At 30.7% G+C, this 21,567-nt stretch overlaps 1 protein-coding gene across 1 annotated transcript in view; it reads left to right on the forward strand.

Annotated features, from left to right (window-relative positions):
• Positions 1-21,567, forward strand: part of LOC145307420 (uncharacterized) — a 178,204-nt gene that overhangs the window by 152,153 nt on the left and 4,484 nt on the right. The window contains exons 19-34 of the mRNA XM_080149854.1: positions 30-128; positions 288-386; positions 548-646; positions 1,338-1,436; positions 10,817-10,876; positions 11,983-12,078; positions 15,125-15,241; positions 16,475-16,573; positions 17,805-17,903; positions 18,067-18,165; positions 18,450-18,548; positions 18,721-18,819; positions 19,101-19,199; positions 19,431-19,529; positions 19,686-19,784; positions 19,936-20,034. Coding sequence (XP_080005980.1) covers positions 30-128; positions 288-386; positions 548-646; positions 1,338-1,436; positions 10,817-10,876; positions 11,983-12,078; positions 15,125-15,241; positions 16,475-16,573; positions 17,805-17,903; positions 18,067-18,165; positions 18,450-18,548; positions 18,721-18,819; positions 19,101-19,199; positions 19,431-19,529; positions 19,686-19,784; positions 19,936-20,034 — 1,560 coding nt within the window. The remainder of the gene's footprint in view (positions 1-29; positions 129-287; positions 387-547; positions 647-1,337; positions 1,437-10,816; positions 10,877-11,982; positions 12,079-15,124; positions 15,242-16,474; positions 16,574-17,804; positions 17,904-18,066; positions 18,166-18,449; positions 18,549-18,720; positions 18,820-19,100; positions 19,200-19,430; positions 19,530-19,685; positions 19,785-19,935; positions 20,035-21,567) is intronic.

The following is a 21,567-nucleotide window of genomic DNA, read 5'->3' on the forward strand; positions in this document are numbered from 1 at the left end:
TATAAAGTATCTAATATATTTATATCTAGGAGCTACCAGTCTTATGGTTGCAGCACAGTATGGAAAAACAGAAACAGTCATACTACTTCTACAATATGGAGCTGATGTCAACTATAAAGCTAATGATGGTTAGTTACATAATATTATTATACTATATAGTGTATATTTAGTATATTCTATCTATCTATCTATAGTCTAAATATTTATCTCTGTATACCTCTCTCTGTATATTTTAACTATACTCTGAACTAAAGAATATATAATGTAACTAATATATTTATTTCTAGGATGGACCTGTCTTATAGTTGCAGCACGGTATGGATACACAGATATAATCAGACTACTTCTAAATCATGGAGCTGATGTGAACCATAAAGATATATATGGTTAGTTACTTAATATTATTAAACTATATAGTATATCTTTAGTTTATTCTATCTATCTATCTATATATATATTTATCTATCTCTTTACACTGCTCTCTGTATATCTATAACTATACTCTGAACTAAAGAATATATAATGTAACTAACATATTTATGTCTAGGTCAGACAAGTCTTATGCATGCAGCAGAGAATGGAATCACAGAAGTAATCAGAATACTTCTAGAACATGGAGCTCATGTGAACCATAAAGATAATGATGGTTAGTTACATAATATTATTATATTTTATTTGTATATCTTTAGTTACAGTATGTTCTTTCTATCTATATACATCTATCTATCTATATATCTTTTTATCTATCTATCTATCTATCTATCTATCTATCTATCTATATATCTATCTATCTATCTATCTATCTATCTATCTATCTATCTATCTATCTATCTATCTATCTATCTATCTATCTATCTATCTATCTATCTATCTATCTATCTTTCTATCTATCTATCTATCTATCTATCTATCTATCTATCTATCTATCTATCTATCTATCTATCTATCTATATATCTATCTACATATCTATCTATCTATCTATATATCTATCTATATATCTATCTATCTATCTATCTATAAATATATCTATCTATCTATCTACCTATCTATCTATCTATCTATTTTCTTTTTAACTCTCCATCTCTCACTCTCTCTTTTAAACTACGATATAATATTTTTACCCTCTCAAATCTGGAAACATTTTGATTCTAAATGTCTAATTCAAATATAGTTTATGCCAACTTTATAAACTAATAAAAAGTCATATTGCTGACATATTAACAATATTAATAATATTGTAATCATATTATGACTACTTGACTATTATCATTTAACATGAACAAATTTTGACATGGTTAATATTTGTATATTATCAAATAATCAATAAATATCATAGGGAACACAGCTCTGGATTGGGCTCTTAGAGAATATCCTTTGAACAATGATGAAGAAAGGCTAGAAAAGAAAGAAGTACAAGAAATACTTAGAGAACATGGTAAGCTTGGTTAAGTATGTTCATCCTTTCATTTGGTTTTTAATGTATTTTTTCTATATGTCAGATAAATAACTAAGTATATATAACTTTAAAAATTAAGATCCCTTTCCCCACTGATCAACCTGAGTTACAAAATTAGGAAAACTTAAAATTTTTTTGATTCTTGGATTGTTTCAGGCTATTTCTAGTCACCTTCCATCAAAAAACAAATCCCTTTTATGTGTAAAGCTGGCAATTCAATAAAAAATCTAAATGGTTATAAATTAATTTTTTTCAGGAGGAAAGTGTAACCGTTGGTGTTAGTCTTATACATATCAAGGTAAAACAATTAAATAAACCATTATGATAATAAGGTTGATAAACAATATCAGCGCTTTCCCTCAAAGTGCAGATCTCTCCTCTCCTTATTTATGAAATAAAGGGGAAGGTAGGTTGTGCAAAAATTCCGTAAGGGGGTGAGTTTTAAGGCTTATAAACAGTAGTAGAACGATAATATTCACTAAACATGTGTATATTCCTTATTGAATAGAACCATAGACCAAAAAATTATTTATTTATATTTAGTGAATATTATCGTTCTATTACTGTTTTAAAGCTTTAAACTCACACATTTACGGAATTTTGGCACAACCTAACCCCCCCCCCCCCCTTAAAAAAACTATGTATTTATTTACTTAACTGTAGATATATCTAGTAATTAATACTTGAATACTTATTATTATTTATAGTCTGGGAACTATTTCAAGAATATATCTCTATTATAATCCTTAATTATAAATCTATAACTATTTAAATGTTTAAGGCAGAAGATATTTATCTTTCTATCTACATATATAATTTTATAAATCTAAACATATCTTTCTATGTATATTTGCTGATCTGTCTATCTCAAAATAACTAATCTAAAACTCACAATAAACAGACAAAAAAAGGACTTTTGTGCTAATCTTTAATTTCTCTATATCTATCTTTGAATTTTACCAGTCTATCTGTTTATATCATATATCTGTATAATTTTGATTAATTAATATTTCAGAATAGAACTGCTTTGGGTGAACAGAATGATTACCTACAATGCTTTATAGTCATCATTTTAAAATATTGTGCCTTTTTTATATAAAACTTGATTATTGTATGATTCATGATTTTCAAAATAAGAATATTTAGATTTTAAAGTTTTTTTACTTATAATTTTAATTTTGTTTACTAGCTTAGCTACTTTTAATTTTCTTTGTCTGTCAGTTACAAGTCTGAAAGAGTTATTTTAACTTAAATATTGAGTCTTAAAAAGATGCTTTATATTTTCTAAAAGGTTTTATGGATATTTTCAATCATTGACTCTTAATATGTTTTGTTAGATGTTGGTTATTTTATTTAGTGTTGCTACTCTAATGATCAATTGTCATTTCTATCCTAGGATGACTTTAACTAGGATGACACTATCCATAAAAGCAAAGCTCTAAAGATTGAGGATATTTCATATGGACATAAACTTTTCTAGAAGGTCAGAACTTAATAAGCAGAACATTATCTTTTATGCCTAAAAAATTGTATTAAATGAGATGAAAGATATTAAATAAGGATACTGTTTAATGACTCTAAATATTATACCTTGTTTTTCTATAAATCAATATTCTAAAATTCAGATGAATGAATTGGTAAAAGGTCATAAAATCTGCATGTATTAAATGGACATTCTTGATGATTATAATTTTTTTTATACATGGCACCTAACTGTAACAGGATCAAAGTGCTTACCTAATCTTCTGTCTTGTTTGTTCCTTCATTGTGGTAGGACATCCCTCCTGGCGTTGAATTATCCACTAAGGCTCATGGTGGCTTGGCTTGATCCAGGTTACCTATATAACAAAGCATTATTAACACAAAGAAAAGCATCTAGATATTAAGGATCATTACACTTTGAGTTCTATTTGCTTTATTTGACAACTATTTATCATCTGTGCTTACCTTTCCATTCTTCTTCCATTGTGGTAGGAGATCCCTCCTGACAATGAATTATCCGCCAGGGCTCTTGGTGGCTTGGCTTCATTCAGGTTACCTATATAACAATGCATTACTAAACCAAATAAAAGCATTATTACACTTTAAGTTCTATTTGTTGTATTTGCAATATTTATCATCTGTGTTTTAAGTCTCTTAATTAAAGCTTTGTAATATTAAAAGTTATATAATTTGTTGCTCTATAACTTGCTTTGTCACTCAGTCTGATCATACTACAATATATTATTTTAAAAGATATGAAAATTATAAAAATACTCAATCAATGTAATCCTAATATGTAAAGAAGTAAGCGTTTTTTGTCTGTCCCAAAGGATCTAGCTTACCACTGAACCGATATTGTTCTCCTTTACAGGGAAGCTTTTAATAGGTCCTGGGAAGGTTTTAAACTATTTTTGGGGAGGGTGTCTTCACCACCCTCTCCCCCAAAAAATATTTTTTTACTCTTTTGAAACTCAAATTTAAATGGGATGAGGTAGACTTTTTTTCTCCTGACTTAAGTGCGTATAGAGGCTTCTAGGGGGAGTAGCCGCTAGTTAGTAATAAAGCAAAACTATGATGTTTAGCTGTGTAGCAGCAGATGGCTGACTTTTGATTATTAATACCAGATTGGTATCTATACATGCTGAATGTTACAGGTAAAAATGCTACTGTCAGAAACTATGGCAAGTAGTAATCAAGGTTCCTAATAAATGTTTAAACATAATAAGCAGAACATTAATTTATAAGTTTAAAAGAAATTGTTTATAAATTTGTTGCAAAACTGAGTAAATACAGAATAAACAATAAAAAAGACATAATTTTAGCATTTAGCATGATCTTAAGTTATACACACAGACAAACATATATGTAGGTAAATAGAATATTCAGTAAGAAGACATAATTTTAGTATTTAGCATGATCTTAAGTTATACACACAAACAAACATATATGTAAATAGAATATTCAGTAAGAAGACATAATTTTAGTATTTAGCATGATCTAAAGTTATACACACAGACAAACATATAGGTAAATAGAATATACAGTAAGAAGACATAATTTTAGTATTTAGAATGATCTTAAGTTATACACACAGACAAACATATAGGTAAATAGAATGTTTAATAACACAAAATTATCTTGTAAAGATTAAGTAATCGGTAGAAAAGTTTAGACACTGTTGATTGCTGGGGAGGGAGAGGACACTGGGATGTTTATCATAATAGTCCCCAAAGCTTTACATAACACTTTCTTATTCGTTGGTTTAACAACTTTGGGGACTTTTATTATATTTTGATTGGTTTGTTCATAAAGTTGAGTAACCAAACGTTTTAACTACAAATTGTAATCTAAAGAAGGAGTAATTTTGTAGATAATCATTGGGGTTGTACATTAATTTATCGGCCATTGTCTTTCCCTTTACATCCCCGTTCGGTTGGTTTAAATTGTAGGCGCTGTCCATTTGGATCTGATAAGAAAATTGGCGATAAAATAATATTAATATGATGGTGAATTAACAAAATTATCAATTCTGTGGGTTTAAATGAATGGTTGAAAAGTTTATACAATGCTAGTTTGTACATACAAATCAAATCCCAAAAGTTGTTTAATCCAAAAAAAAGTGTTAAAATTATTTGGGACCAGTATGATTTACCGTCAAATGTCCCCTCCCTCCCTGGCTGTCAATCTACATTGCTTGAGTTCGTTTGCTTGTAAATTTGTTGAGATTTGCTTTAATGGATGTTGTCATCCTTGTTTATACAATATTTTACCTTAGTTGATGTTTAATACATTTTCATTTTTCAGATGCCAATAAAAACTAAAATTTTATTTTTAAAATTCACGGATTTTTCACTTTTCATTTGATGGATTTTTTTTTCATTTTTATTACTTGAAATATCTTCATCAAATTTAATGTTTAGGTAAAAAACAAGGATGACAACATCCATAAAAGCTAAGCTCTGAAATGGTAGAACAAATGAACATTAACACTTTTAGAGTGTCAGAACTGAATAATCAGAATATTAGAATTGTAATTGATTTTAAACTTTGCATGGTGATTTATGTAGTAGTTAGTACGATTCAGAAAGAGTAGCAACTCTATGTCCGTATGTCCATTTTAAACATTTTGATTTTTAACTTTTTTATCTACAAATTTTAATGTGATATAATTATCCGATTGATCTGATTTTTGGAATACTGATTCCTAGACAACGAAATACAATGTGATTAGCAAAGGCTCTATATAATCAAGTCCTAAAATTGTAAGTATGTCTTTTAATATTATCCTGTATTTATACAGTTTTTCAACAAATGTACTTGAAATTTTGTTTCGACTTTTATGCATTTATATTCTGATTATCTAGTTATTTAGTTAATGTTTGTTTGTCCAATCGTTTATGGATGTTGCCATCCTTGTTTGTTTTAAAACTATGGTTTGAACTGTTATTCAAGTAGGTGCATGTGTGTGTTTGTGTGTGTGTGTGTGTGTATGTGTGTGTGTGTTTGTGTGTGTATGTGTGTGTGGGGCCATTGGGCTGTTTATTATTATTTTCATTTGTTGGCTTAACAATCTTGAGGACTTTTAATGAATTTTAATACGTTTGTTCATTCAGTTAAGTGTCAAAACGTTTTAACCACTAATTGTAATCTACATCAATTTATCGGACATTGTCTTATACCTTTAGATCCTTAAAGGAAGCCTGCAAGAAATAACACGCTTTAACTGCTGAAAGACTGCCACAAGAAGACCCAATACCCCAAATTTAAAACCTTAAGCTTCAATAACAAAAAAGTTCTAGGCATTTCAAAATAGCATTTTATGTACAATGGAATTTTTGAAAGATTTTCAATGCTCATAAAAGAAAAAACAATTTTAAATTACGTCGCCTAGACACAAAATTATAACCTTATCTTTGTCAGAAACTTAGATTGCCTGTAACCAATTACATTTTTACAATAAAAACACAACATTTCATAGTCAAAATCTATGAAAAAAATTCGATTTAAATTGCATTTTAAACAAAAATCATAGTGGAAACAAAGGGGTAAACTAATACAAGCTTAGCTGTGATTGGTTGTTAAGCGGATTCAGCCTTCTGATTGGCTACAGTACATTCGGTACAACGAAAGTGAAACTTAATTTTTTTTAATGATTTTGACTATAAAAATGGGTATTTTTATTGTAAAAATATAATTAGTTACTGGAAACCTAAATTTATGACAAAAATAAGCTTATAATTTTGTTTCTAGGCCAGGTAGTTTAATTTCAAAGTTTTCAACATGAGCATTGCAATTCTTTCAAAATTTTCATTGTACATAAAATGTCATTTTAAAATGCCTAGAACTTTTTTGTTATAGAAGCTGAAGGCTTCAAATTTGGGGTATTTGCTCTACTTGTGGCAGTCTTTCAGCAGTTAAAGCGTGGTATTTCTTGCAGGCTTCCTTTAACAGAACCACTCTCCTCTTATTTTGAAAATAAATTGAAAATAAGGGGAGGGGTGATTATTTCTATGTTCTAATAGTAAATCTGATAAATAATTTTCAAGTTTAGCCACGCTGCTGCTGCCACCGCTGGTGGCCAGATTAGGGTTCAGCCACGAACTGTTGGACTGTCGGATGCGTCAGAAATAATAAGAATGATGGTAGCAGCAAGGGAAGGGGGGAGGGCGGTACAATGGAACAGGAATCTAAAGGGATAAGACAATGCACGATAAATCTATATACATTCCCAATGATGATGCACAAAAGCACCCCTTCTTTAGTTTACAATTAGTGATTGAAACGTTTGGACATTGAACTTAATGAAACAACCAATCAAAATTCAATAAAAGTCCCCAAAGTTGTAAAGCTAATGAATGATAAGAGTTTAATATAAAACTTTGGGGACTAGTACTAGACACCCCAACTAATAAAGCTAAATAAATCTAAATTAATATTTGGGAGTGGGTGGGGGGGGGGGGGGGGGCAGAACTAAAAGAAATCATTACTACTAAGCTTTGATAAAAATAATGTAAAGGTTTCGTGATTTTTATCCTAATAGATATATTCTAGATACATAATAACTAAATATCAGCCAATAGAAAAACAGTGGAGGAACTTGGAAGGAAGGGGACAATTGGATGTTTATTACAATAGTCCACAAAGTTTTCAATAACATTTCTTACAAGTTTGCTTAACAACTTTTGGGACTTTTATTGAATTTTGGTTGGTTTATTCATTTAAATGAGTGTCAAAACGTTTTAATCAATAATTTTAATCTACAGTAAAGGAAATATTTGTATCATCATTGAGGATGTACACCCTGCCATTTATATCCGAACAATATCCGAATTTATAGGAACAATCCGTTAAACTTTTTGGTCAGAATTTAGATTTTTGGGCCAGTCTAACCGTCAACTAAAAACCTAGTCATAGGTTTATAAAACTACTCATTGTATTTAGTGCTTTTAACATAACTAGCGGCTCACCCCTATAGGCCTCTAGTGGCACTTTAAATGTTTTTTTGACGTTTATACGTTGAACTCTCTTTCTAAAATCGAGAACGTAAAAAAAATTTCGATTTTTTGTGATTTTTCTTCGGAGGGTGGTGGTACCCTCTCCCAAAATAGTTAAAAACCTTCCCTGGATATATGAGAATCTACCCTGTTAAGGAGAACCCGATCGGTTCAGTGGTTAGCAAGATCCTTCGGTACAGACACACAGACAAACAAACATCCTGTTGCTTTAGTATAAGGATTTCTTTGTCTTTGTGGTAGTCCTAACTGTGCATAGTAATGCGTTGCGTCTATTTTTGGCCAAGGCATTCCCTCTACTTTTACAAAGTCTTTATGTCACGTATCTGACATAGCGGAAAATGCAAGTTTTCAAACACTTGAGAGGGGGGAGAATCAAATGTAATTTTTTTAATTAGGATGAAAATTTTTTTAAGTTTTGGGGTATAAACACCCTTCCCCCCCCCCCCCCCATCCTCTTATTTGAGCCTATAGATGTAACATTAACCCTTACAGATCGGAGGGGGGGGGGGGTCAATGACCCCCCCTCTAGTTTTTTCAATGTCATTTTTGATCTATTAAGGTGGGAATTGGGGCCCGAGTTGTAAGGGTTAATCTAGTTTTCATGAAAATAAGTTTTTGAGCCATCAAATAAGATAATGTAGTTAAAAAAACTTTGGGTATGCATGGGTTTCATTTATAATCCAATGTCCCCTTCCCTACTGGATAAGTATTTACACAGAGAGAGAGAAAATGGGCTATTCATTACACTAGTCCCTAAAGTTTTATAATAATGTGCTACTTTTCGTTGGCTTAACATTAAGTTAACTAACTGTTAGGAAAGGACAATGTTGATAAACAAAATTACCCCACCTAGTTTAAAAGATTTAAACACTCAACCTAATGGACCAACCAAAAACCAATCAAAATTAATTAAAAGTCTCCAAACTTGTTAAGCTAGATAATAAGAAAATGCTATAATAAACCATTGTCCCCTCTCTCTTTGTGTGTGGGGATGTTTTGGTTCTGGTGTTTGTGTGTGTTGGTATGTGCAGGAAGGGAGGGGACAGTACACTGTAATAATCTTTTCTTATTCGTTGGCTTAATAACTTTGGGGACTTTAGAAAATTTTGATTAGTTGATTCATTATGTTGAGTGTCCAAACATTTCCACCACTAATTTAAATCTACAGAAAAGGTTATCTTGTATATCATCATTGGGGATGTACATCAATTTATCGGCCATTGTTTTATCCCTTTAGATCACTACACACACACATACACTGAAAAGTTGACTTGTGAATTACAATTTAAAAAGAAAACTTGTTGGCCCTGAAAAAAGAGAAATCTGAAGGTGACTAGCAGCACCACCACCACTAGTAGTTCAGTTCTTTCTCATACGTGATCATGATAACATTTAGTTTTGTGAGTACATATTATACATATATATATCTATCTATCTATCTATCTATCTATCTATCTATCTATCTATCTATCTATCTATCTATCTTTCTATCTATCTATCTATCTATCTACCTATCTATCTTTCTATCTATCTATCTATCTATCTATCTATCTATCTATCTATCTATCTATCTATCTATCTATCTATCTATCTATCTATCTATCTATCTATCTATCTATCTATCTATCTATCTATCTATCTATCTATCTATCTATCTATCTATCTATCTATCTATCTATCTATCTATCTATCTATCTATCTAATTTTCTTATCTGTTCCCCCCAATTCATTAATTACGGACAGACTGACAGATGGACGGACATTGTGAACTATTGAGTAGCTTCGCTACTAAAAAAGTATATAATAGTTATTTCTTGCATCATATTAATTATAAACAGCTTTCCGCGCATATAAAATGTACAATTATAAGATTAAAACCAGTTTTTATATTTGTAGAAAACTGGATATAATATGATGATAGACATAGTTTATTCGTATTGATGAGAACCAGTTCTAATCCACTGGATATTAATCCGTTTCGAATGAATACGATAAAATTAAAAAGAAAATATTTAAGGTTTGTTTGCTGCTAAATGTTGGAGGATGCTTATCCAAAGCTATAGGTGAGATTTTATTGTCAGGGGGGGGGGGGGGAATTGCGCTGTTTATTATACTAGTCCCCAAAGTCTTATAACAACATTTTCTTATTTGTTGACTTAACAACCTTTGGGACTTTTATTGAAATTTGAGTTTTGGTTTATTTAGTTGAGTGTCCAAACGAAACTACTAATTGTAATCAACAGACGGGTATAACTTTGTGTATAATCATTGGAGATGTACATCAATTTATCTGCCATTGTCTTACCCCTTTAGATCCTTGTTTTATTGTGCTTTCTCTCAAATTATTCTTACCCCAACCCCTATTTATAAAATGAATTGGTTTCTTTTTTGCCTAACCCATGAGGATGGCATTAACCCTGCAAGTCTCAAATCTAAAAACTAACCCTCCAGGGCTGCCCTGCCTCTAATAAAACCTTACCAAAAAACAAAACACCCCATTTAGATAAGCCCAAAATGTAATCTGTATAAAAAAGTAACATGATCTGTACTAAAGAATCTCACAAGCTGCTGAACCAACATGGTTCACCTATATAATGTAGCTTTGATTAGGTCCTGGAAAGGTTCATAACTATTTTAGGTGAGGGTTCCTTCACCCTCCCAAGATAAATTGTTCCTAGAAAAAAAATTGTATAAAATATTCTAAAGTGCCACTAGTTTTGCTGAAAACCGGTTCTAATTCAGCGAATATTAATCATTTAGAAGGCATTCTGGAAATATTTTTTTGGGTCTAAGGTGAACAGAAAATTACCTAAATAAAAAAATCTTAAAATAATGATAAACTTTTGTTACATCTTTGTTTAGACATTAAAGAAGATGACAAAGGATTAGAAAATGATAACAGATATACTGATGTGGATCCGGGTAAGCAATTTTCTCGTATTCATTTGACACTGGTGGATTAGAACCGGTTCTGATTTTTGGAATACTGATTCCTATAGGAGTAACTCTAGAATCAAGTCCTAAAAATGTAAGTATGTACTTAACAATTAGCCTGTATGTAAGCATTTTTCAACAAATTTACTTCAAATTTTGTTAACATTTATATATGATTGTTAAGTTCTGTCCCCCTACAAGTGTTAAAGTTTGTTTGTCCTACGGTTTCAAAGCTTCGCTTCTATGGATGTTGTCATCCTTGTTTGTTGAGCATCCAGTGAATATAATTTTATCTAGTTTTCTCACTCTTTTCCACTACTACACACGTGGCTAGCATTTTTTTTAAGCGAAGTTTTTTATAATTAGTGTAGGTCCGTCTGTATGTAACTTTTCCCTTTTTTTTGTTAAAAGTAAAACTTATAATAGAAAAAACCGGATGGGGGGGCGTTCAACGCCTCCCCCCCCCAACCGTTAAGGGTTAATTTAGATATGTTAAGGTCTTAGCAATCTACATGTCATTTTAATCTAAAAATTTGTTTGAGATAGAAGGTGGTCAAGAAGTAAATAATGAGCATAAATTCAAAACAAACAAAGATAATTTTTATGGTAAAAATATTTTTTTTCCTAATTTGAATAATATTTACTTATAATGTCACGTTTTTTTTTCAATCATAAGATTAACACAGAAATAAGGTAGAACCAACGAGCGAGTTAAATCTAGATAATATTTGGGGGGCAGATGGAGATGTCGTCAATTTTACATGTTGTTGTTCTATAGGTTTCGTGATTTTTTTTCAAATTAATTTTTTTTCTGTATGAGCTGAGATTAAACTATGTCTAGGTTGAAACCAATTGTATAGTGTATATTTACATACACAAATACACTCTTAAAAAAGTTTCTTCTAATTAATTACCGACTTAATAAACCGACTTAATAAACAATGAAAACAATATGTTATTTCAGCTGTCATTGGGGGGCAACGCATCACAAAATTGATGACCTCTCCATTTGCCCCAGAAATATTGTTTCAGATTTATTTTGCTTGTCGGTTATACCTTATACCTAATTAATTACATATTTCTAAATTGTTTAGAAATAAGAAAAGCTGTATGCAATGGAAATGTTTCTACTGAACTTGTTAACAAGTTTCTGGAGCCTGGAGCAAAAATTCAAGAGAACAGTTTGTCTGGTAAATTCATTCATTATTTTCTCAACTTTTAAAAGTGAAGCTTTTCTATAATTAGGCTCTGTCCTTACGTCCGGGATTGATAGCTTTTATTCGTTAATTTAGGCTTGTTAGAATTGTCCTATCAATTTCAAACTTTGCATGATGATTCTTGTAGTAGTTAGGTACGATCTAGATAGCGTAGCAACTTTATAATTATTACAATAATGTCCGTACATACATTTTAAACATGCTGATTTTTCTACTTTTTTAACAACAAATTTTTATGTGATCTAATTATCCGTTTGATCTGATCTTTGGTATATTGATTCATGGGACAACAAAGAACAATATTATAAGCAGAGCAACTCTATGATCAAGTCCTAAATATGTAAGTATGTCCAAAAACATTATCCTGTATCAAGCAATTTTTCAACAAATTTACTTACAATTTTGCTTTGACTCTTATTCTTTTATATTCTGTTATTCAGTTCAGACACTATACAACTATTCAGAGCTTCGCTTTGCTTTGTCATCCTTGTTTAAAGAAAAACTTGATGATTAACACTTAACAATCAGGGGAGGGGGGGGGGGGAGTTCTGGATAGAGGCTGGACCATCAAGAGGTGGGCAATTAAAGTGTTTCAATAATCAAATCAAGCCTGAATCATATATTCATTTTTAGTAGCAAAGCTGATCTATAATTCACTTTGTCCGTCAGTTAGTCCGTTAGTCTGTCCGTCAGTCTGTAATGCTATGGGGGAAATGGGATTTACTCAGCTCCTATAAAAAATTGAATGCTTAAATTTTTAGACAACATTCCCATAATTAAGAAGCACAATTATTTATATAACAAAGATGGAGGTAGGACCGCTTTCTAGCAGGTTTTAGGCTATTTTTTTTTCTCCATATCTTCAGTATTTATGGTCCGATTTTCAAATTTTTTCAGTTATAGATATCAAAATTAAATTTCCTGTCCTTTAAAGAAAACAACTATGACGGTCAGACTGCGTTTCAGCAGGTTTTAGGCTTATTTGTATTTTTCACATTTTTCTTCATATCTTTGGTGTTTTTGGTCCAATTTCCAAAATTTTTTCAGTTATATATATCAAAATTAAATTTCCTGTTGTTGAAAAAACAACCATAGTGGTTAGACTGCTTTTAGCAGGTTTTTGGCTTTTTAAAATTTTTTCCCTTATTTTTCCATATCTCTGATGTATATAGTCCGATTTTCTAAATTTTTAAAGGATTTAAAAATTTAATTTCCTGTCGTTTGAAGAAAACAACCATGGTGGTCAGACTGCCTTTTAGCAGGTTTTTGGCTATTTTTATGTATTTTACATATTTCCCCATATCTTTGTTTTTTTTTGTATAATTTCAAAACGTTTTTTGGGATATCAGTATCAAAATAATTTTTTCCATTGTTATGAGCATCTTTTATGTAATTTTCTTTGACCATCATCATTATACAAAATAAAACAAGGTTTTGTGTTTAATTTCTCCAATAAATCTATTCTTGATATTAATGCACTTTAAATCTATTTACGTATTCCCATCCATCATTTTTTGTGCTTCGCTACTTATGGATGTTGTCATCCTTGTTTCTACTGTTTGTCAAGGTCATATTTTGCTTTATCGCCCTTTATTGCTTAAAAGAATTTAAAAAGCTATTATTCTATTAACTTTGAAGAAAAATATTTTCAGAGAATGTATATTTTATGTAAATTTTGTATCAACATGTAAAATTAGGGGTCGGGCAATTCTTTGGATTTGATTCCTTCACCCATTTATTTAACCCTTAATGGTCGGGTTTTTCTATCTCATTTTCTATGTGTGAAAGATAAAGAGCCCAAACTGCGTGACTTATTAAGAATGGGTATGACACATAACTGAGAGTTGGAATTTTTTTTAATATCTCCATCCTGGCGGGCACAGGATGCCAGCAAACCTGGCAGGGGTTTCCAGGTAAAGAGCAAAATTTTTTTTGACTTAAACAAAGCACTTTATCTTACCAAAATACTAAAATATCCTCTAGTAGTACATCCTCATATTAAATACAGATGTTCAAGTCAATTTCATGTTCCAGGAATGATCCTGCAGATCCTGATCCTCCAGGTCTCCAGAAATCTTTAAAAGGCTACTGTGGCCGCAATTTTTTACTTAGATACTTCAAATTTTAAACTAAAGGTTTTGTTACATGTCCACATAATGTATTAAAATTTCATAAAGATTTGTCGCTGTTTTCCTGCCGACCGCCGACTTTGGCGGCTGGCAGCTGCCAAGTACAGCTGTGGCCGCTGAAATTTATATTTTGATATTTCAAATATAAAATTTACATAAAGATAAACATTTTCTGCAAAAAGAAATTTTCTTCTAGCTTCAAAAATAAGAAAATTACAGCCGTTTGAAATTTTCAAGTAAAAAAGGACCTGAAAACAAAGGTTGTTAAATAAAAGGGTGGAGGAAGCGAAAATTGAATTTGACTTACTTAAGGTCGGAAATTCATTATCAAACAGGGGACTTGCACAAAAAATTTTAGCCATCTAGCTCTAATAGGAACTGAGATAATAGGGGGGGGGGGTGACTGATTAAGGTTCGGCAAATGGCCTGGCTGTTAAGGGTTAACAACAATAGTCTATAGGTTTTTTATTGCAAAAAGTTAATTTTGTGATAATATAAGATATTTTAGTATTATGGTCTAATAATAATTTTTATACCTGGATGAACCTGCTAGGTTTGCTGGCATCCTGTGCCTGTCAGGAGAAAGATATATAAAAAACTCAATGTTATGTTATAATCACCAATTTGAAAAAGTCTATCTTTTATGCACAACAAAATCTTTGAGGCTCATCCAATATGAGTTAGCTAAATATAAAACATAATATAAAAAAGCCATAATCAATTACTATATTCACTTTCTTTTGTTTTGTTTTAAATCATCAGGTAGAGTACCTCTCAAAAGCAATTGTGAAATACAAAGAAACGCCCCTTAAGAGGCATTGTCACAAAAGGGACAATACCCAAATCATCTACTGCAATTTTCATTTTCAATAATTTTTGTTCTTTTTTAGTTTTTGAAGATTTGAACCTGACAAGTATAATTTGTGAAATTGAAGTAAATAATACAAATGAATTAATCAAGCTCTTTTTACAGTATGGAGTAGATGTTAATGCTACAGATCCCGAAGGTTTAACATACTTTCTTATTTAAAGTAACAGGATATATGTCTGTCTGTATGTCTATGTGTTATACCAGAGTATCTTGCTAACTAATGACTAATATGGTTCTCCTCTACAGTTAAATTTTGCACAGGTCCAGGAAGGTTTATAATTATTTTTTTGGTTTTAGGCTAATTTTTTATCAAATTAAATTGTGATGTTTTTTCTCTAAACCTTTGAATGTAGTCACTTAAATGTTAGGGGTGCAACCTCTATTATTTAATACAGGAATGCTAGAAAATTAATTGTTACAATCCTCTGTTCTTATTGTCTTCTTTGTGTGCACTAAGATCTGGTGAATGGCTGGAACCTATTGTCTTATCATTCAATGGGAAGATTGTGAAATCATATAAAAATATGGGAAAGTTCCTTTAAAGTGCGATTCGTTGTATTTTTGAAATGGCTTTTTATATTTTATTTTAGGTTAGGTTATATTGGGTTAGGTGATTGCCCCACATGGTTAGGTAATTAGCCCCACAGGGTTAGAGCCCTAGAAATAGGAGAAAAGCAACTGTGAAAAGTACGAAGAATCGCACCTTAAGGCGCGTTGCCACAAAAGGGACTATAACCAAAAAAAGAGATCTGCCATATTTCTCACTTGGCCCAATATAAAGAATAGTTTTTCTTCAAAAAAGAATGTTTGATAGCAATCTTAAAAGTGAAACTTATAATATATATTTTTATCAATAATATAATAGTTATTCATTGCATCCTGTTATAGACAGCTTTCCGCAAATATAAAATGAAAGACTGGGCTAACAAAAATGATATTAAGTTTATGATTTTTTATAATCATGGAAAATTGTCTGTAATAGGATGCTACACATAATCTTTCAATATGGATAAGAACTGATTCTAATCCAGCAAATATCAACCACTTTCAAAGTCGTACCATAAATATATTTTGAATTCTTAAATGTTATAGAATAGTTTTCTTGCATCAGTATTTAAACAGCTTTCCGTGGATATAAAATGTACAATTATAAGATTAAAACCCATTTTTTAGCCCAAAGACACCACAGACACAGGGTACAAAAAACTGCTTTCAATCTTATGATTGTAAATTTTAAATTGATAGAAAACTGGATATAATACAATGCTAGACATAGTTTTTTTGCATGGATGAGAACCAGTTCTAATCTACCGGATACCAATCGGTTTGAGTGAATATGCAAAATCATGTTACATATTCAAATATTTAGGAAAAACAAGTCTCCACTGGGCAAGTCAGAATGGTCATACTTCTGTAGTACAGCTTCTTCTGGATAGAGGATCTCTTATTGATAAGAAAGATATTATTGGTATGTTTATTTTATCTATCTATCCTTTATTTAACTGTCCATACATACCTATTAATTTTATCAATTTCTATAGTTTCTTCCTATTCTTTAATCTATTTATCTATCCAACTAGTTTAAATTTACAAGTGTTGTGCCAGATACTTTTTTGGCCAGATACCAGATATCTGGCTGATTTCTAATGCCAGATATTGGCTACACCGGCTACCCGGCATTGCAAATCAGCCACATAGCCATCAAACAGATAAATAGATAGATAGAATAATTTTTGTATTATGTACCAGGATCTATTCCAAATATTTGTGACACCTTGATCAGCACCATGACCACTGTTGTTGGAATTTTTTCTCCTGTTCAAAAATTGTCTAACTTAAAAAGTTTGGGGGTCTGTATTTTTAAGGTTAAGAAAATTAAGTGATATACCTTATTGGGATGGGATTCTCATTCAATTTCTTGTGATCATCTATTGAAGCCATATTATCATCCTCTTCTAATAATATACGATGCTCATACAATGCGCATAGAGATATTTTGTTAAGCAACATTTAAACAGATAACCAACCCATTGATTGCACAACCCATTTCTGGAGTTCTTTAGAATGAGCTTTATTTATTACACCTTTTTCTATATTGTCATTAATGGCATGTCTTTAAACAAAATAAATATCCACATAAAACTATGACATATTTGTGACATAAATTATTATTTAACTATCTTTAATAAAGTTGCTGCAATATAATTCCAAGGAATAAAAATTATTGACTGCACCTATTGTCCAATAGTTTTAGGCACCTTAACTGTCCAATTTGGTCAATTTAAAGCAATATTAGAAAGATTTTTAAGAAGATACTTGTAATTTTCTCTAAAATATTTAATTTTATGTTTCACCTTTTTGACCTCTTTAGAAAGCTCCAACATCTGTTAATTCAACTTTAATGTGAACGAATTTGCATAATGAATATAAAAGACAAAATAAGACAATAAAGGAGGTTAGGTAAAGGTACTCTATCAATAAAAGTAAAATTTGACTACAAAAAGTAATTTTAAAATTTTCTACTATGGGAAGGTGCTAATTCAATTTAGGGAAAGCATGTTCTGAACTCACCATAAGGTCCCAGTACATCCTGTGTAAACCCTTTCCACGGGTTGTTTTTACTAACCTAACAAGCCTTCTGGTGGGGTGTGCATACTCTGAACTAAAAAATATAATGTATCTAAAATATTTATATCTAGGAAGGACAAGCCTTATGTGGGCAGCAGGGGATGGAAACACAGAAGTAGTCAGAATACTTCTAGGTCATGGAGCTCATGTCAACCATAAAGATAATTTTGGTTAGTTACATAATATTATTTTACTATATAGTGTATCTTTAGTATATTCTATCTATCTATATATCTTTATTCTAAATATCTACCTCTGTACACCTCTCTCTGTATATCTAAGGAATAACTCTACTCTGAACTAATAAAATGTAACTAATATATTTATATCTAGGATGGACAAGTCTTATTAGGGCAGCACTGTATGGAAAGACAGAAACAGCCAGCCTACTTCTACAAAATGGAGCCAATGTGAATCATAAAGCTAATGATGGTTAGTTACATAATATAATTTTACTACATAGTGTATCTTAGTATATTTTATCTATCTATCTTTAGTCTAGATATCTACCTCTGTTTCTACCTAGATCATGGAGCTCATGTGAACCATAGAAATACTATCGGTTAGTTACATAATATTATTATACTACATTCGTATATTGTATCTGTAGTATATTCTATCTATATCAATTTATCTATCTATCTGTACACCTATCTCTGTATATCTATAACTCTGAACTGAAGAATATATAATGTATCTAATATATTTATATCTAGGATGGACAAGTTTTATGCTTGCAGCACTGTATGGAAACACAGAAGTAGTCAGAATACTTCTAGAGCATGGAGCCGATGTCAACTATAAAGATAATGATGGTTAGTTACATAATATGATTAAACTATATTTATATTTTGTATATTTAGTATATTCTATCTAACTATCTATAGTCTATTTCTATCAATATATCTCTTTACATGGCTCTCTGTATATCTATAACTGTACTATGAACTAAAGAATATATGATATATCTAATATATTTATATCTAGGTCATACAAGTCTTCATCTTGCAGCAAGGAATGGAAAGACAGAAACAGCCAGTCTACTTCTAGATCAAGGAGCTGATGTCAACCATAACGATAATAGTGGTTAGTTATATAATATTATTATACTATACTTGTATATTCTATCTATCTATCTATAGTCTAAATATGGATCTCTGTATACCTCTTTCTGTACATCTATAACTATACTCTGAACTAAAGAATATATAATATACATAATATTATTAAACTATATTTATATATTGTATATTTAGTATATTCTATCTATCTATCTATAGATTTATTTATTTCTGTACACCTCTCTCTGTACATCTTTATATCAGTGTACTATAAAATAGTGATATATCTAATATATTTATATATAGGTAAGACAAGTCTTATGGCTGCAGCAGGGAGAGGAAAGACAGAAACAGTCAGACTACTTCTAGAATATGGAGCTGATGTCAACCATAAAGCCGATGATGGTTAGTTACTTAATATTATTACAGTCAGACTACTTCTAGAACATGGAGCTGATGTCAACCATAAAGATAATGATGGTTAGTTACATAATATTATTATACTATATATTGTATATTTAGTATGTTCTATCTATCTATCTATATATTTATCTATCTCTGCAACATCTCTCTGTATATCTATAACTGTATTCTGAACTAAAGAATATATAAGGGAACAAATATATTTATATCTAGGTAAGACAAGCCTTATATGGGCAGCAGAGGATGGATATACTGAAACAGTCATACTACTTCTACAATATGGAGCCAATGTGAATCCTAAAGATAAAAATGGTTAGTTACATAATATTATTTTACTATATAGTGTATATTTAGTATATTCTATCTATCTTTAGTCTGAATATTGATCTCTGTACACCTCTCTCTGTATATCTATAACTGTACTCTGAACTAAAGAATATATAATGTAACTAAAATATTTATATCTAGGATGGACAAGTCTTATGTATGCAGCACTGTATGGAAACAAAGAATTAGTCAGAATACTTCTAGAACATGGAGCTCATGTGAACCATAAAAATAAGAGGGGTTAGTTACATAATATTATTAAACTATATTTATATATTGTATCTTTAGTATATTCTATCTATCTATCAATTTCTGTACACCATTCTCTGTATATCTATAACTGTACTCTGAACTAAAAAATATATAATATAACTAATATAATTATATCTAGGAATGACAAGTCTTATGGTTGCAGCAGACAATGGAAACACAGAAGTAGTCGAAATACTTCTAGAACATGGAGCTCATGTCAACCATAAAGATAATGATGGTTAGTTACATAATATTATTATATTATATTTGTATATCTTTAGTTACAGTTTGTTCTATATCTATCTATATCTATATACATATATATATAAATATATATCTGTTTATCAATCTTAATATCTTTTTATATATCTATATATCTCTCTATCTAACTATCTATCTATTTATCAATCTTATGCACGAATACGTAAATTTTCCTTTCAACTTTATCTCTCTCTCTCTCTTTCTCTCTATCTCTCTCTTTCTCTATTTCTATCTCTATCTATCTCTCTACTCAGTAATACTTTGCTATGTTGCTTGTCCATTTACCTTGTAAACATTATGTTTATGTGTACAATTCAAATATAGTTTATGCCAACTTTATAAACTAAGTCATATTGATGACATATTAACAATATTAATAATATTGTAATCATATTATGACTATTATCATTTAACTTGACAAAATTTTGACAGGGTTAATATATGTATATTAGATCTTTTCATGAAAATACCCTTTCTCGAATTTCATTCTTCTGCTGACCTAAAAAGTTACTTTAGGGGCCTAGAAATACATGTACAAAATTTCAGCTCTTTATCTCTACTGGCGACCTAGCGCCAGGCATGTTAAATATCAACAGATGACGGTAGCACGGCGGTTTTAACAATATCTCAGTAATGTGCAGGTTTTAAGCTCTTCTGCATATTTCAATTTAAACACATAAGGCCAAAGATATTATATCAAAAAATCTTTTTTCAAAGTCTACTCTACACCTAGTGCCAGTCAGTTTTCTAAAATCATGCATTTTATACCTGTGAAAAATGAAATCGCCAGCGCTAGGTGTAGAGTAGACTTTGACAAAAGATTTTTGGGATATCATATCTTAGGCCTTATGTGTATAAGTTGAAATATGCAGAACACCTAAATTCACCTTCCAAGCCATTCTCTAAGCATTTAAAATTTTTTTATGAAAAAACGGGATTTCAAAACTGCCTTTTGAAAAGGCCTAAAAAATATCTTTTTTTGTCCCTTTTTTCACTGTTTATAGTTACAACTTATTAAGATATTATTCTCAGTTAAAAAAAAATTGGCGCTTCCAGCACCAAAACCGGCAAAAACAGGCAGTTAAACTTTAGTACCCCTACTTAACCCCTAACAGACCCCCCCCTCTATCTTGGCCTCTGTTACAGATAGAGACGTAAAACTTTTTTCTGGTGGTTCATGTGTATTTTCAGAGAAAATTACTTTTTCTAGTCCTAGTGGTCAGACCGTTCCTTATCCGCTTTTTAGCAGCCAGCTGCTAAATATTAAAACTGCTGTAGAGCAGCCAATTTTAAAGCTAAGAAAACCAAATTTTACGTTGAACTATTATTTTTTATAACCAAAAAAAATACCTTTTCTGACCATCGCCAAAAAACGACAAATAAAGGAAACTGCCAATTTTGGCGGTAAAATGGCAGTTGGTGTCAATAAATGATATTTTTATCTGTTTATAGTTACAACTTATTAAGATATTATTCTCAGTTAAAAAAATTGGCGCCTCCAGCACTGAAA

The sequence above is a fragment of the Acartia tonsa genome, chromosome 15, assembly GCF_053477335.1.
Source record: "Acartia tonsa isolate MP-2025a chromosome 15, ASM5347733v1, whole genome shotgun sequence".
Taxonomy (NCBI): Eukaryota; Metazoa; Arthropoda; class Copepoda; order Calanoida; family Acartiidae; genus Acartia; species Acartia tonsa.